The following is a 14,849-nucleotide window of genomic DNA, read 5'->3' as shown; positions in this document are numbered from 1 at the left end:
AACAGAAGAGGGGTGAGGAGTATAAGCTTTCACCATATACGTCAGGGTCTTGCAAAATTTCACAAGCAGGATCCTCTATTAGGGCAAAGTAGGAGCACAAGGAAAGGTGTGCCATTGTAAACCGAGAGGATCTTCCAAATGAGCTACCCTTGCTAGGAAAAGGTGGCAAGAGAATGGGTGAAAACACGGCACAAGTTGGGGTGTTGCAGGGACCTCATTAGGTAGTGAAGGCGGTAACAATCATCATGATCCTGTAGAGGCCGGATGTCAGTTTCAACATGCAAGCTCTGGGTGGGGGATGAATGACAGACACCAGAGGAGAAGCTCGAAAATATACAGGAAAGTCATAATCGAGTTTAGACAAAAAGAAAGGAATGCATGTTTATCAGCTTCCCAGGAAGCATGGGACAAGATTATGTAAGATATGTAAGGTGAGGGCCTTTGAGCATTCAACTCTATATGTCTGGAACAAACTTTCCTGCAATCTTATGGATTTTCTTCCAGGTACGAGGGAGAGGAGTGCTAACAGTAATGGTGAAGACGTAGGATCCGCAACTTTCATGTTTACCTGTATGAATGGCCCTACAGGTCTCCACATTTGCCTTATGAAACTATAAAAGATTCAAATGTACTCTGAAGGCTGCCTTTTTCAGGCTACACACAGCATACAGCCCAAATTCTACTCAGTACTGCAACACACTTCTGTGCCCTAGAGGAGGCATAAGCAAGGAATAGAGTGGAAAGCAGCATATATTAATGTGTCATGAAAAAGAAACGGAGTGAGGGAGAGGCATATCAGATGGTCAGGGAAGAGCAGCAAGGAGATATTCCAGTCTGCTTCATCAAACTACCACAGAGGAGGAGAGGGTGTAAGGAAGATGTAAAAAAAAAAAGATGGGGACATTGATCGCTGGTATGGAGGTCAAGATGGCCTCTCCATGTCAGGTCTATGTAAATGAAAGATAAGCGAGAAAGGCCTATGCAGGAAAGAGTATGCATGTTGGAGTCAACACAAGTTAGTTCACTGGAATTCAAAAGACAAGGGAGAATGTTACCTCCCCCCCCCTATATCCCCCAGGGGCTGCAGCCACTGGGTAAGCTCAATCAGATGAAGGAACATAAGGGAATACAAGAGTTTCCATGCATGTCAAACACATGGAAGTATTTACCATGTACACTGTCAATGCAGGCAGGACGACGACGACTAGGACCCCCCCCCCCACTCCTTCGCTGGTGGCAAAAGAACCCCATCATTTGGGTAGTCAAGGCAAATATTTTTATTATTATCCTTATCTTTAAACTAACCCAGCGAGTGGGTAGGTTTATAAAAATCCCATGAAAGCTAGGCAATCATCATTCACCTATCTAACCTGGTGCAGACCAGAGGTAGGTCATAAATAAAAAAAACTTTCATAACTAAATACTGTATTGTATTAAATTTTAGAGTAAGTTTGCTTAAAGAATAGGTATATCAGTAGAGCACTTCCCCATCATAAAATACCTAATACAACACTAAAAATTACATGAACCACCAGAATATAGATTGTTCACTAATGTTAAAACCAGTGTGGAAGTTCTCAGCCTTCTCACTGATCAATCCAAGCAATTCAGCCTTTAGCAACATTGTGTGTGTGTACTGTAACACCATACTGCCAACAAAGTACAGTACCATTATCTTATTTTAAGCCCTTCACACTTACCCTTGGTGATAGTTATTAAGAATTAAAAATGTTGAGAATGGAATGTGTCAGAATTTATGGGAAAATACTTGGCTCAAAATGCTAGTAACTAATAAGATACCTCCAAAGAATATACAGTACATTTGTTCTTCTAGAATTGTAAATCACTAACAGATTACAAAATTTTTATTTTACAATAATGGCTAATGAAAGTAGTTGCATCTTTGGAAATGCTTATTTGTGGCCTGGAACAGGGCAACTCAAACATATTTTCTACTAGTACTTAGAGACAGCAGGGTTTTCTGGATAGAATCTTTTTCCTTCTCTCTACGCAAGTCATCTCTAAACCATTTGATCCACAGATCTCTCCCCCCCCCCATGAAGACCAGTTTCTGTAGTTTCCTCCACATACAGGAAACTTCCTGTACAGGAAAACTTTCCTTCCTGTGCTTTCCCATCATCCTGCATACACTTGCTCAGTACACTTTTTAAAATGATAAGTGTCAAGATACAATATAATTGGATATTAAAGTCACTAAAATACTTTTATTTACTTTATTCCATGGTTCTCAAATTCTTTGTACATATTCAAATTTACAAAACTCTTAATTTTAAAATAAGCTACAGTATATTAAAGCATAACTTAAAAAAACATCTTTTGTAATCAGCATATTAAATTTAAAGTCCTATACAGTATTTGTTGACTTGAATAGTACACATTTTTAGTTACTATGGTAAATATTCATGACAATTTTACAGCAAAGTTAAATATTTTGTATTTCACTATAAAATCATAAGAAATTAATATAATTACAAATAATGTGTGATTTCTGCTATTACAAGTTCAGAATGACAATCTGAAGAATTCCAAAACTCATAATATGAAGCATCCGTCACATTAATACAAAATTGTATCATACAAACTACAAAATACAAGCAACACCATAATCTGCTTAGTATGGCACCCTCCTCTTGTAAAGAATATTTTTAAGAGGTTTCAGGCGACTTGTAGACAGCTAGAGTAATGCCATTATTGCGATGGATGAGACACTGGCTGTCATGAGAACAACAACACATTACAAAAAAATTTGTTTAAATTCAAATTTTTTTAAATATACTCTATCAAAATGTATTAATAATGCTACACTTGGCAAACTCTTAGCCAAGTAGTATTGAGGACTGAGCATTCTACAGTACTGTTATAATGAAACGAACCACACATCTATGGATCATCCATTAAAATCAGCAGACGACTAGATGATAATACTTATAGCAGTCCAAGCCAAGCAGTATCTCTGTTTTCATTACCTGCTGATGTAGACCTTTTCAAATTTAAACCGTTTGCTAAATTATTCTCACACCCTCTGTCACTATGTGATGAAGTGTGAAACGATGCAAATTTACAGACAGCTCTTATAACAAGTGTTCAAGAAATGTGTAATATTTTAGTCAAAATAACCTACCAGAAATTCTAACCAAATATTTCCAGTTTGCCAACTGTAGGTAGTAAGTGGGTGATTAACCTTCCCACTGCTGCCCAATGGATGAAGGGTGGTGTACAAGATAAACATATCTATTATCATATGACATATCATATCTTTCTTGCCCGAAATGCTGTGGGCATTAATGGCTTTAGGCATAGTATGTACTAGCTATCTAGAAATTCAACATTATGTTTAACTGATTTTGAATGTATATATACTTTTACCTGAATAAACATTATATTATGAAACTCACCACATTACGCAAGTTGCTTAGCTTGGAGACTATTTGTGGTTGGTCTCTAACCCAGTAGTTATTGATTTCTGGGTTATAGTGATTAAAGCACTATACCAGTATAGTACTTTAAATTTTGTAACTAGCTTATCAAAATTAACCCATTTTGTAAAGTGAATTTTGGGGCTTAGTCCCTTAGTCTATTTTGTGCCTCTAACCTTGTCTATTACTGCCCACAAGATCAGTATGGAGTGAACCAAGTTTGCCCAGTTATAATGTGTGATTATACATAATGTTTAATGCATTTACCCCTTAACAAAATTAGTGTTAGAGATTAATATTCATTAATTATTGCATTTACTTATAAATTGTCATTTTTACATCTGAACTATGAATATTTTAGTTGAAGCCTATTTTTGTACAGTAATTAGTGGCTTCATTAAAAATAAATATGTAAACATTAAAATCAGAGCCTATGTAATATATTTTTGTAAATATTAAAAATTTAAAATCTCCAACTTGCTTTCTTGTCTTTTAAATTATTACAAAAATTTAGTCCTGGGAGAATAACCAGGTTTCTTAAATTCTCTTCAAAGGCTTAATTCCAAAGTTGCAGGCTGTACTGTGAAGACTTTCCCTATCCCAATGAAAAGTGGCGGTGGAGGTGTATCTCGGGCAGTAGGAAATACATACATAAAATTACAAATGTTTGGTCAAGGTTAATGAATGTCAGCTACTTGGTAATGTAAAACATATTTTAAAATGCTAATTTTTTTTTTTTAACAAATATAGCCTTCAGTGGGAGTGATCATCTTCAGCCACTTTTTGAGCGATTTGTCAAATTATGTTGGCTCGAGTAGTGTGTGCCTATTTTAGGGAGACACCGACTATTTCCATTTCCTTTTCATTTTTTATTTATTTTTTATTTATATAAACACACACACACACACACACAAGAGTTCTTACATTTTTGTACAGCCACTAGCATGCATAGCATTTCGGGCAGGTCCTTTATCCTAATTTTCCTCGGAATACGACCCGCCGAATCGTTTAACAACCAGGTATCCATTCACTGCTGGGTGAACAAAGGCTACAGTTAAGGATTGGCACCCAGTCAATCCTCCCTGGCCAGGATACGAACCCAGGCCAAAACGCTCGGGAAGTGTCTTACAACTGTGCCACGAGGATTAAATATTCCCCGAGGGAATATTTTCTCACACTCGTGCGCACAAATGATAATGAAAGCTCCAACTGTCCATAATGAGGTATTATTTAGTGATTTAATATCTACTATTGAAAATTTATCGACTGGATCAATAACTTATTGCAAGCGCATTTACTACTGTATATTCACTAGAACTTCCCATTGCTAAAGAAATACAGAACGGCATTATAATCCACTCAGTCACAGCATGCCCTTCATTGTTATTTCTGATTACTGTATCACTTTGTAGCTTTAAAAAAATACCAGCAGTATATATGACTGGATTTCTTCAAATATGAAGACCATCATACTCCTTCAGATTCTATATTTCAATTTTGTTTTCTCCCAATAATTCTGATTGTTATCATTACCTTGTGTCTGACCATCTACTAATGAATATACAAGTATACTATGGTACATACATATGCGAGATATTCTACCCACACCTTATTACAATCAATACAGAAAATTTATAACCAAATACTGTACTGATTACTAAGCTATTTACCTATTATCAGTCTCCAGCAATATGACAGGATCTGGGCTGCCAGGTTCCAACAAGGCTGCTCTATCTGCTAGAGCCGATATCATGCCTGAAGATGCACCAGAAGCTTTTCCCCGAGCTGTTTGGGCAAAGAACAATATGTATACAGTAGTTTTAACTTGACAAACTCTACATGAACAGTGCATTTTACTTAATTTTGATGCTAATCACTAAATTCAAAATCAATCATCATTTGCTGTATATCTTTTTTTTTCCAACTGCCAAAATCTTATTAAATTATTAGGCCACTGGCTTCTTGTCCCCAATGAAGCCACTAGGAAGATAGTGGTCCTTGGACAAAGGGCCACTATTCAGGTACAGTAAATATTTAAGCCTTTATTAGAACCAAACTTTAAATTATGGCAAGTATGAGAACAGCTCTGTAATATACTCTACATGGAAAAAAACACCAGATTTAACCTTGCGAAACCTTAAAATGTTTCAGCAAAATAAGTAGAAAAATTAATTCAAACAAAAAATTCAAATCAGGGCACATGGGCAGAGATGGGCCGGGTAGGAATGCACGTGGGAGGAATCAGGGCAGTAGGGCAGAGGGAGGGTATGCAAGTGGGGAAGATTAACCCCTGCACTGTGCACCAGGTTTCGGCAAAAACTTCTTGGGGTAATTGTCAAGGACATATTCTTGTTGTTTTCATAAATATTCAGGTAAATTTAATGTCAAAATGTTTCCAAACTCAACTATTTTCATTTAAAAACAGAGTAATGAAAACATTAAAAAACATTAAAATATAGCCTAATAAAAAAAAAAAAATCAAGAGCGCCTAAAGGCATTTTGGGCAGTGCAGGGGTTAAGAGTGTCAGAGGGATAATCAAAAGTAATATTACTCACCACCAAGACAGAGACCATGATTGTCAGCACAGAGTACGCCTGAAACCCCTACACTGTGGGATCTGGGAGTACATAATTTGTCAAAGTTTAAACATTTCAAATTTAGGTTACTATAATAGGCATAGGTCTATATTATTGGTACAGGTATTCTTTTATTTCATCTAAAAATTACCCATTATATAAATCTTATTTAATTTAAAAGCAGAATAAATTGAATTCTCAAGAGTATATATGTACTGTATTCACAAAAATTCACACATTGACAATAATCACTCAATATATATATATTTTAGACCTGCCTATAGACAACCAGGTGGGGCACCTGACTGTACCAAAGTCTCTCTCATCCTCCCCCCCCTCCACCTTGAGAGTACCTGGTGGCACTTGGGATAGTTGTTTCTTCCCCCACTCCATTTAATTTGTCCTGGCATCAGTGAATATTAATGTATATTACTATAATAAATTAAAAATTTACTATTTATTGTCCTCAAAACATTTACAGTGATAGCTGGCAGCCAGTGCCAAAAAAAAACCATGAGCCAGTTTGTCACCATGGCACACTGTTTCTTTGAATTTTTTTCTAATTCAGTGTAGAGAGAGGCTCCGTGCTCTCAAGGCTGTGGTAGGCTACCACCCAAGCTATGGTGCAAATGTGAGAATTGGCAAAATGATGTATCTCATATTAGATCTCTTGATCAATTATGCTGCACCTATGCTTGCTCTAGTGCCCGAGAGAAACCTTTGAGGACTGACACGAAGCCATTTGGGTTATCCTCGGATGCCACAGTACAACTAAATTACTAAACATGAGGAACTGAATATTCCATGCGTAAGTGATCGTATCACTGAAATTAATGTTTTAATTGGTATCAAGATGTTTAGGCTATCCCACCCTAACCCCCCTGCACAGAAGCCCTCAAACCCTTCTTTCTTGAAGATCAGCATCTCTCTAAATAGGATGGAGGGAAATCATTTAATGTCATTTAAATCATTTAATAAATGATTCAGAAATACAAATACAAATATTTATTCAGGTAAAGCACATACATACAAGGTGAGATACAAAAAGTTGATGGATTTATAGATAGAGCTAGTACATACAATGCCTAAAGCCGCTATTACGCAAAGCGTTTCGGGCAGGAAAAACACAGACTAAAACTTAAAATACTAATTGAGATTAAAGTATAAATTGAGCTGAGAAAAACTAAAAAAAATGAAAAAAAGAGGGGGAAACATGGCAGAAAAAAAATCAAAAACACAATTTGGTCAACAAACAGAATTGTTTAAAATAGTAGACATGGATTGACATTTTGGGGGTGAGGTAGGTTACATGGAGTTAATTAGGTAGCACTTAGTTTTTATCTTAATCTGGTTAGGAGAGGTACAGTTTTTAACATAATTGGGAAGGTCATTCCACATTCTAGGTGAATTATTATCATGTATGTGTACATGGATGTATATGTACATGTGTATATAACAAACAAGTGTGTACCTATAGCTTCACAAGACTGTCACTTGCGATACTAAACGAACTATGGGGTTCAGTTCCTGAATCAATTATGTGCCTCTGTAACCCTTTTCCCCCCACGGCATGGATCTGGGGTGTATAATAAAGAAATTAATTACTATGTAACTTGTAGCCCATCACTCAACGGGCAACACCCACCCCTCCATGGGGGGAAAAAAACATATAAACGCCCACCACCCTGCTATTAAAAATACGATCCGTCCGTAGCCATCATGTAAGCTTATAAAACCTCTAAGTACCGCCCTTGACACCCCCAGAGCTGAGAGAGGGAGAGATCCTGGAAGCATCGACTTACAGTTCATCAAGACACTTGTCAAGAGGATCTCTCCATGACGGCGGCTCAGCTGACACTGATGGCGTCGCTTACTTCACGACACTATACACCTTCGCCTTCATTTGTCCCGGAACACCTTTTTTAATCAAACCTTTTGTTTAATTGTCAAGGGAAAGCGCCAAGCTATTAAGATTTTATGGCACTTGGAAGGGGTCAGGATAAGGCTTTGGGATGGGACGGGGGTAAGGAATGGTGCCCAATCACTTGGACGGTCGGGGATTGAACGCCGACCTGCATGAAGCCAGACTGTCCAGTTTTATAATAAAATTGTAAAACCTAATCTAACCTATGCTATTTTAACCGTTTGTAAAGCATATTGTATGGCGCAATACTAGTGTATTAGTATAGTATATATTATTAGTATATAATAATAATTATTACTATTAATTATTAATAGATAAATGCATTTAGAACGTTTAGACAGATGTACGATAGAACATAAAATAACATTTAATTAAACCTGCATTCCTTAAAGGAGATAACAATTCATTTAATCAATGCATCCATACTGTCTATCTTAACTTAAATTTTCCTGAGAACCACTCAAGTGACCTCGATGGGGACAGCAAGCCGGCAGTTTGTCAAAGAAAAAAGTCCCCCAATAATTTGTCCTGATAACTTAATTGAGCTGAATATTTAATTGTAACTGGACAAACTAACTTAATTCATTACAGCGGGAAGTAAATGACGTAAATTAAACAATAATAAGTAAGGAGTAAATATATTCTGCCATCTTGTGGTTGGTTTTCTTTTAGTTTTAAGGTCTAACTTAACTAAAAGTTAAAAATTCTGTTGTTGGGATTAGTTTGTGGCCGGACAGTGGCCGAGGTCGTCCACCTGTGTCATTATCTCTCTCTGGGCTTGTGTATCATGTAAGTTAATCTTAACACCTTCCTCGTGCGGGTAGCTTAGAGGAGGTTAGTAGTCTGTGACGACTATAGGGAAAGCTGTAAGCAGGTGTTTTACCGAATATGTTATATTTAACCCCAATTAAATATTTGCGGTTGTCGTGTCCAAGCAATGCGTCATCTGGGAAATGGTTACACCAATATTTGATGTTATCATGTTGTTGGTGTGTTAGATGATGTACGTTTAAGGTAGCTCTTGTGTCCTCTAGTGGGGTTGATGTCAGCTTATGGGGTGGACCAAGCTGGACAACTCGCCCCACTGTCAGCTCTCACCTCCTACTGTCAGCCTCTGACAGTTATCATAACACTGAACAATTGACATGTTCTGTATACAATAAGAGTCAAAAATGGTTTCAAGTGATGCTGTTCTTAATTCAACTCTCATTCCCCCCACCAAAAAAAATTAATATAGCCATCATTATGATCTCGTATATCTTGCCCTAACTTAATCTAATCTGTACGTGACCTAATATATCCAATAAGCCAAGATTACTAAATAACTGTAAGAGTTAAACTATAATTACGCAACATGTCCTGATATAGTACATATGATATATGTAGCTAGGTAAGGTTACGTGAATTTACCCATGGGCCACTCTCTTTGTAGTGGCCTCAATGAGGGACAAGAAGCAGGCAGCTTGTCAAACGTCCCACCCCCCCATTTGTTCTGATGATTTATCAAGCTGAGAATGGTGGCAGTATGTCGGCATTTACAGCTTTGGCAACTAGGCAGTTATATGGGTTTATGTCCCCCCTGGATGAAAAAGCATCTCCTCTTTTTTCTGTTCTATCTTTCTTTGTTCTTTTTCAATGTTCTACATTGTGGCTTGTTGAGCTTGAAACCGTTGTTTCTCGATTGTGCTACATCTGACATTTTAAAGAAGTGATCTGAAGCAATATCCTTCAAGTTGTACAGTATTTTAAGTTTTCAGCTGAGTGCTGGCTCTATGGCCCTTGACCATTACTGGTGTGAAAGTTGACCTAATTCTGGAATGCTTTTTGTCGCATGTTGTTGAACTTTCTCCAAAGTTTTATGTCTTTATAAAGATAAGGTCTTCATGTTTGGATACAATAATCCAAGTAGGAGTATACCAGAGATTTAATAATTCATTGTTTTGTGGGAAAAGGCAGTTGGTTTATGTGTACAGTACATGTTAGGCTTATATCAAGGTCACCCCCCCCCCCCCACCGGGTCGAATTATTGACCCTCCCTGGAGGGTCATTAATTCCCAGCAACCCAACAATAAGCTGACTAACTCCTGGGTACCTATTTACTGCTAGATGGACAGGGGCATTAGGTGATAAGAAATGTGCCCAACCATTTCTGTCTCACTCGGGATTCAAACCCAGAATTCTCGATTGTGAGTCCAGAATAAACTTGACTGTACTACTGGGAACCTCAATACAGTTTAATTTATGAACAAAAATATTTATACAGTTAAATAGCCACTTTCTTTTCCTTCAAGTCAAAGGTTCGTTTGACTAAAAATGTTTATTCAAATGTTTATTCAGGTAAAGTACATACATACAAGGGGTGATAGAAATATTGCTGAATTTATAGATAGAGCTAGTACATACAATGCCTAAAGCCACTATTACGCAAAGCGTTTCGGGCAGGAAAAACACTAAAGACTAAAACTTAATACTAATTGAGATTAAAGTATAAAATGTGTTGAGACAATATAAAAAAAAAAGGGGGGAACATGGCAGAAAAACAGCAAAAATACAATTTGGTTCGACAAACAGCATTGTTTAAAAATAAGCCATGGGTTGACATTATAGGGGTGCGGTAGGTTACAGGGAGTTAATTAGGCAGTGCTTAGTTTTTATCTTAAACTGGTTGAGAGAGGTACAGTCTTTAACATGGTTGGGAAGGTCATTCCATATTCTGGGTCCCTTGATTTGTAAAGCATTTCTAGTTTGATTAAGTCGTACTCTTGGAATATCAAAAAGGTATTTGTTTCTGGTGTGGTGCTCATGGGTTCTGTTACAACCTTCAATGAAGCTTTTAAGGTCAGGATTGGCATTACAGTTCAGCATTTTATATATATATAATACACATGAGAGGATGTGCAGTGACTTAATATCTAACATATTCAGAGATTTGAGTAGGGGTACTGAGTGATACTGAGGTACTATTTCTTAGGTTTGGTTGCATTTTTTTCTTACTTCAGCTCCCACTTGTGCAACTTTCAGAGATTGGCAGAGTCCAACTCCATGGTGCTTTTCTTCATCAGTCTGTAGCAAGGTAATGTTGTTGATTTGGTAATTGTGATGTGCACTGTTATACCCTACAAGGTCTTGCATTTTTCAGTATTAAAAAGTACTGTATTTGCCAGTCTTCTGACCGTTTGTAGAGTTCATGAAATCTTTTTGTAAGGCCTCTGTATCATTTTCTCTTCACTTCTTAAATCTTAGTGTCTAAAAATTTGATGTGGTTTGTAATATTCTCATCTACAGTATGTCATTGATGTAAATGACAAAAGGGGGGGTTACCCCCAAAATGTACAGCCCATCCTCTGAATAGACAGTACGTTTTAATACAAAATGTAATAGGTACAATCCTGACTATCGGCATAGTACATAAATACACTTAATGGCCAGCATTGCACCAAAATATTGTGAACATTAGAGTTTATCTGAAAAGCTGTATAAAAAACCACGACCTAACCTAACCTAACCTTGGGAGTGTTGGAGGACAAGCATGTAAATAGCATTTATTGCTTCTTAAATACCATTAGTACTTAACTATAGCTATATTGACATTACAATTTTATAAAAGTAATAAAGCTAAAGTCTTTCAATAAATTATAAAGTAACTCAGGATATTTAAAAAAAAATTTTTTTATAAAATCTCTATTGTTTAATAAAACTGAAAAAGAATATCTTTATATTTAAAACTTGTGTTTATAGAATTGAACACGAAAATGTCAACCTAAAAATTTTGAGTGTACTGTATTAACAGAAAATGAGGAGAATATATGGGGAGGTAAATATAATAGCACAATTAAGTGTATTTATGTACTCTGCAGACAGTCAGGAATGTACTTATTACATTTAGTAATTAAAACATACTGTCCATTCAGAGGAAGGGTTGAAAATGTAACAACACTCGCTACATTTCCCAGTCGGATTCATTTCCATTAAGGATGACCCTTTGCTTTCTCTCCTTTAACCATTGTTTTATCCATTATGATATTCTACCATTTATTCCATATGCTTGTAATTTTCTTGCCAGTCTTATGTGGTACCTTATCAAAAACTTTAGTGAAATCCACGTATACTACACCTACTGGAAGTCCTTTATCAGAATAGCTGGGTTACCATTTCTAAAGATATGAGTAGGTTTGTAGGGCAGGAGTTATTTTGAACAAAACCATGTTGTTAATTTTACTAGAATGTACATAGTGAGATAGTGAAGGATTCCCTCCCTTAGGATTCTCTCCATGAGCTTGCAGATGTGTAAGGTCAAGCTGATTGAATGGTAGTTTTCTGCTGAGCTCTTTCTGCCTGTTTTTGAAAATAGGGGTAACATTTGCATATATTGAATCTAGAGGGGAACTATCCCTTGGTCCAGAGATTTTCTGAAAAGGCATTCAATGGTAGACAGTTCATCTACCAGTTCTTTTATGGCTTTGGACTGAATTTCATTCACACCTTGGGCTTTTGAATCCTTTAGTTTGTCAATGCTCTTCCTGATTATATTGCACATTATGGGAATATCCCTTACTTTGGTCTCTTCACCTGCTTCAAACATTTGTGTGGGTATTGGGATATTGTCTAATTTCTCTAATGTGAACACTAATGTAAAGTATTCATTCAGAGTGCTGGGCAGTCTTCATTCAGTTTTGGCTGCTCTTTTATTGCGAATTATAACTGGGTTGGAAAATTTCTGGAGCATTTTGGGCAGGTCCTTAATCACTGCACTGCACATAGCGCCTTTAGGCACTCTGAGAGTTGTGCAATTTTTTTTTTAATTAGGCAATATTTTAATGTTTTTTAATGCTTTCATTATTTTTTGTGTTTTGAAATAAAATAGTTGAATTTGGAAACATTTTAACATTAAATTTACCTGAACATTTATAAAAACAACAAAAATATGTCCTTGACAATGGCACTAAGAAGTTTTTGCTGAAACCAAATGCACAGTGCAGGGGTTAATCCAAATTTTTCCTGGAATACAACCCGACAAATCATTTAACAACCACAAATGTGTGTCATGTAATGTAAATTCCATGTACAATAGATTCTAGTTATATGCTGATAAACGTAATGGATCTGAGAAGGTATTTGTTGAAACTTTCCCCATGTTCACAGCTCGCTTCTTACACCAGATGGAATTCGAGAGTGACTTGGCACGTTCGTCCGAGTACAAAAGTTTCCGTAGTACAGTGCCTCTCAAGCAAATAGTAGTTGACAATGATGCATTGAAGGTGAGTAGTATTGAAAATACTGTATACAGTAGTATTATCAATGTTAGCTTTCCCGGACTGGTTCCCTGTAGCTTTCTAGTGGCTTAGTGTCTGGTACAAGAGAGAGAGAGCATGGGAATCTGAAGTTGACCCAAAACTGCATACTTGAGTCATTCTTATGTAGAATTACACAATGTTCACAATGTACACAATGTTCTGAAGGCCTCTTTAAGTTTTAGCTCCTGGTAGCTACTCGAACATTTGATAGTTATGCATATTTTGCAGATTATTTTGTTCACGTGTTGTTTGTATGTCATATTCATGGTTATACTGTACTGCCAGTATAGCACAGACATTAGCACTGCCCCTATTAACTAGTACTGTCCTATGAGCTTTTCCCCACTCTTATTATTTTGCATTTATTGTAATTACATTCTATAACCCATCTTTTTTAAATTGCATTCAGGCCTCCCAGTAATCTCCCATAGTCATTTTCCTTACTAATTTTTCGAATTAGCTTTGCATTGTTTCCAAGCTAGGATCCGAATTATTCTAGTTCTCTGTCGGGTCATTGATATACGGTACATGTACTCGTTCCTGATGCACAGTGTGTGTGTCCATTGGGTTCCATAGTGTTGGCTGCAGATGTTTTTTACAGTGTATGTCTGATAAAGTTGTATCCAGTACAGTATTTATTTAATGTATTAATGGTCCAATTAGTTAAATAAGGAATAAAATGTTTGATGAAAATATATTTCATGAGAGGTTTATTCTCTACTATCAGAGAAGAAATAAATAACAAAGGTCTGCTGCACTATACAGTTCAATACTGTACTCTATTAGGTTTTTGTAGCTCAAATTAGAAATCTATTAAAGAATACCTATCTTGACATTGAAATGTTGCAGGTATGGAAGCTTTACGATGCTGGACCAAGGAGTGTCCGATGCCCTCTTGTGTGTCTTCCCCCAGTTTCTGGAACTGCAGATTCCTTCTTCAAACAAATTTTACCTCTCACTGCACGTGGCTATAGAGTCATATCGGTGAGGAACCTCATGTCCATTATTCTTGTTTGTTGCTACTTCAAGATTCTGTTTGTCTGAGAACTATTAGTGGCTACTTCAAGATTGTTTGCAATGAGAACTATCAGTGGCTTTATTTGCGGTACCTACAATCAGCATATAAATGCAGATTTTATTTAGATACAAATATCAAAGTTTATAACACAGTACTGTATAGGTTAAATTGAACATATAATTGCATATACAGTAGTTCAAAGCAGTTTTTGTACCCCAATATATGCATTAACTAAGTACAGGTTTTTGGGAGATCCCCCCCCCCCTTGTACCATGAGCTATGCACACTGCTACAGCCAAGCCTTAAGAAAATGCATGAAGCCTCTGTGACCAAACCTTGTTACTGTGAATCAGGGGTGTTCTTCCAGTACAGTGCTCTGGCTATTGAGAGAGAGTGTTCGACTTAATACCTCAGAAAACTAAGTTTTCACCAAACAAGATTCTGGTCCTGACTCCCAGTAGACAAGGGGTGGGTCACGGAGGCCTGTTGCACTTTCCTAAAGTTTTGCAGTATGATCACTTAGCTCAGATAGCTACATGGGCACTTCCAGAAAATGATGGTTCATTATCAGCCTGGCCCCAGGCTGGGCTCAGAGAGTA

At 36.8% G+C, this 14,849-nt stretch overlaps 2 protein-coding genes across 6 annotated transcripts in view; one reads left to right on the top strand and one right to left on the bottom strand.

Annotated features, from left to right (window-relative positions):
* Nucleotides 1-2,521: 2,521 nt before the first annotated feature.
* On the bottom strand, nucleotides 2,522-12,475 carry Lamtor5 (Late endosomal/lysosomal adaptor, MAPK and MTOR activator 5). The gene is made up of 5 exons (XM_045760759.2): nucleotides 12,421-12,475; nucleotides 7,817-7,871; nucleotides 5,994-6,055; nucleotides 5,108-5,222; nucleotides 2,522-2,733 (listed from the first exon to the last, which is right to left on the bottom strand). The coding sequence occupies exons 1-5, from the start codon at nucleotides 12,473-12,475 to the stop codon at nucleotides 2,667-2,669; spliced, it is 354 nt and encodes a 117-aa protein (XP_045616715.2). The 3' UTR covers nucleotides 2,522-2,666.
* The window catches only part of LOC123769540 (maspardin), a 26,644-nt gene continuing 20,394 nt past the window's right edge, over nucleotides 8,600-14,849 (top strand). For 2 of the 5 annotated variants that reach the window (XM_045760760.2, XM_045760762.2), the window contains exons 1-3: nucleotides 8,600-8,727; nucleotides 13,081-13,196; nucleotides 14,082-14,216. In XM_045760760.2, the coding sequence (XP_045616716.1) occupies nucleotides 13,098-13,196; nucleotides 14,082-14,216 (234 nt within the window). In that variant the 5' untranslated portion in view covers nucleotides 8,600-8,727; nucleotides 13,081-13,097. Of the gene's footprint in view, nucleotides 8,728-10,959; nucleotides 11,012-13,080; nucleotides 13,197-14,081; nucleotides 14,217-14,849 lie in introns of all 5 variants that reach the window. The other 3 variants (XM_045760761.2, XM_045760763.2, XM_045760765.2) reach the window with 3 other exon arrangements.

The sequence above is a fragment of the Procambarus clarkii genome, chromosome 63, assembly GCF_040958095.1.
Source record: "Procambarus clarkii isolate CNS0578487 chromosome 63, FALCON_Pclarkii_2.0, whole genome shotgun sequence".
Classification (NCBI taxonomy): domain Eukaryota; kingdom Metazoa; phylum Arthropoda; class Malacostraca; order Decapoda; family Cambaridae; genus Procambarus; species Procambarus clarkii.
The sequence above is the reverse complement of the archived record's forward strand: the minus strand, read 5'-3'. Positions and strand labels throughout refer to the sequence as shown.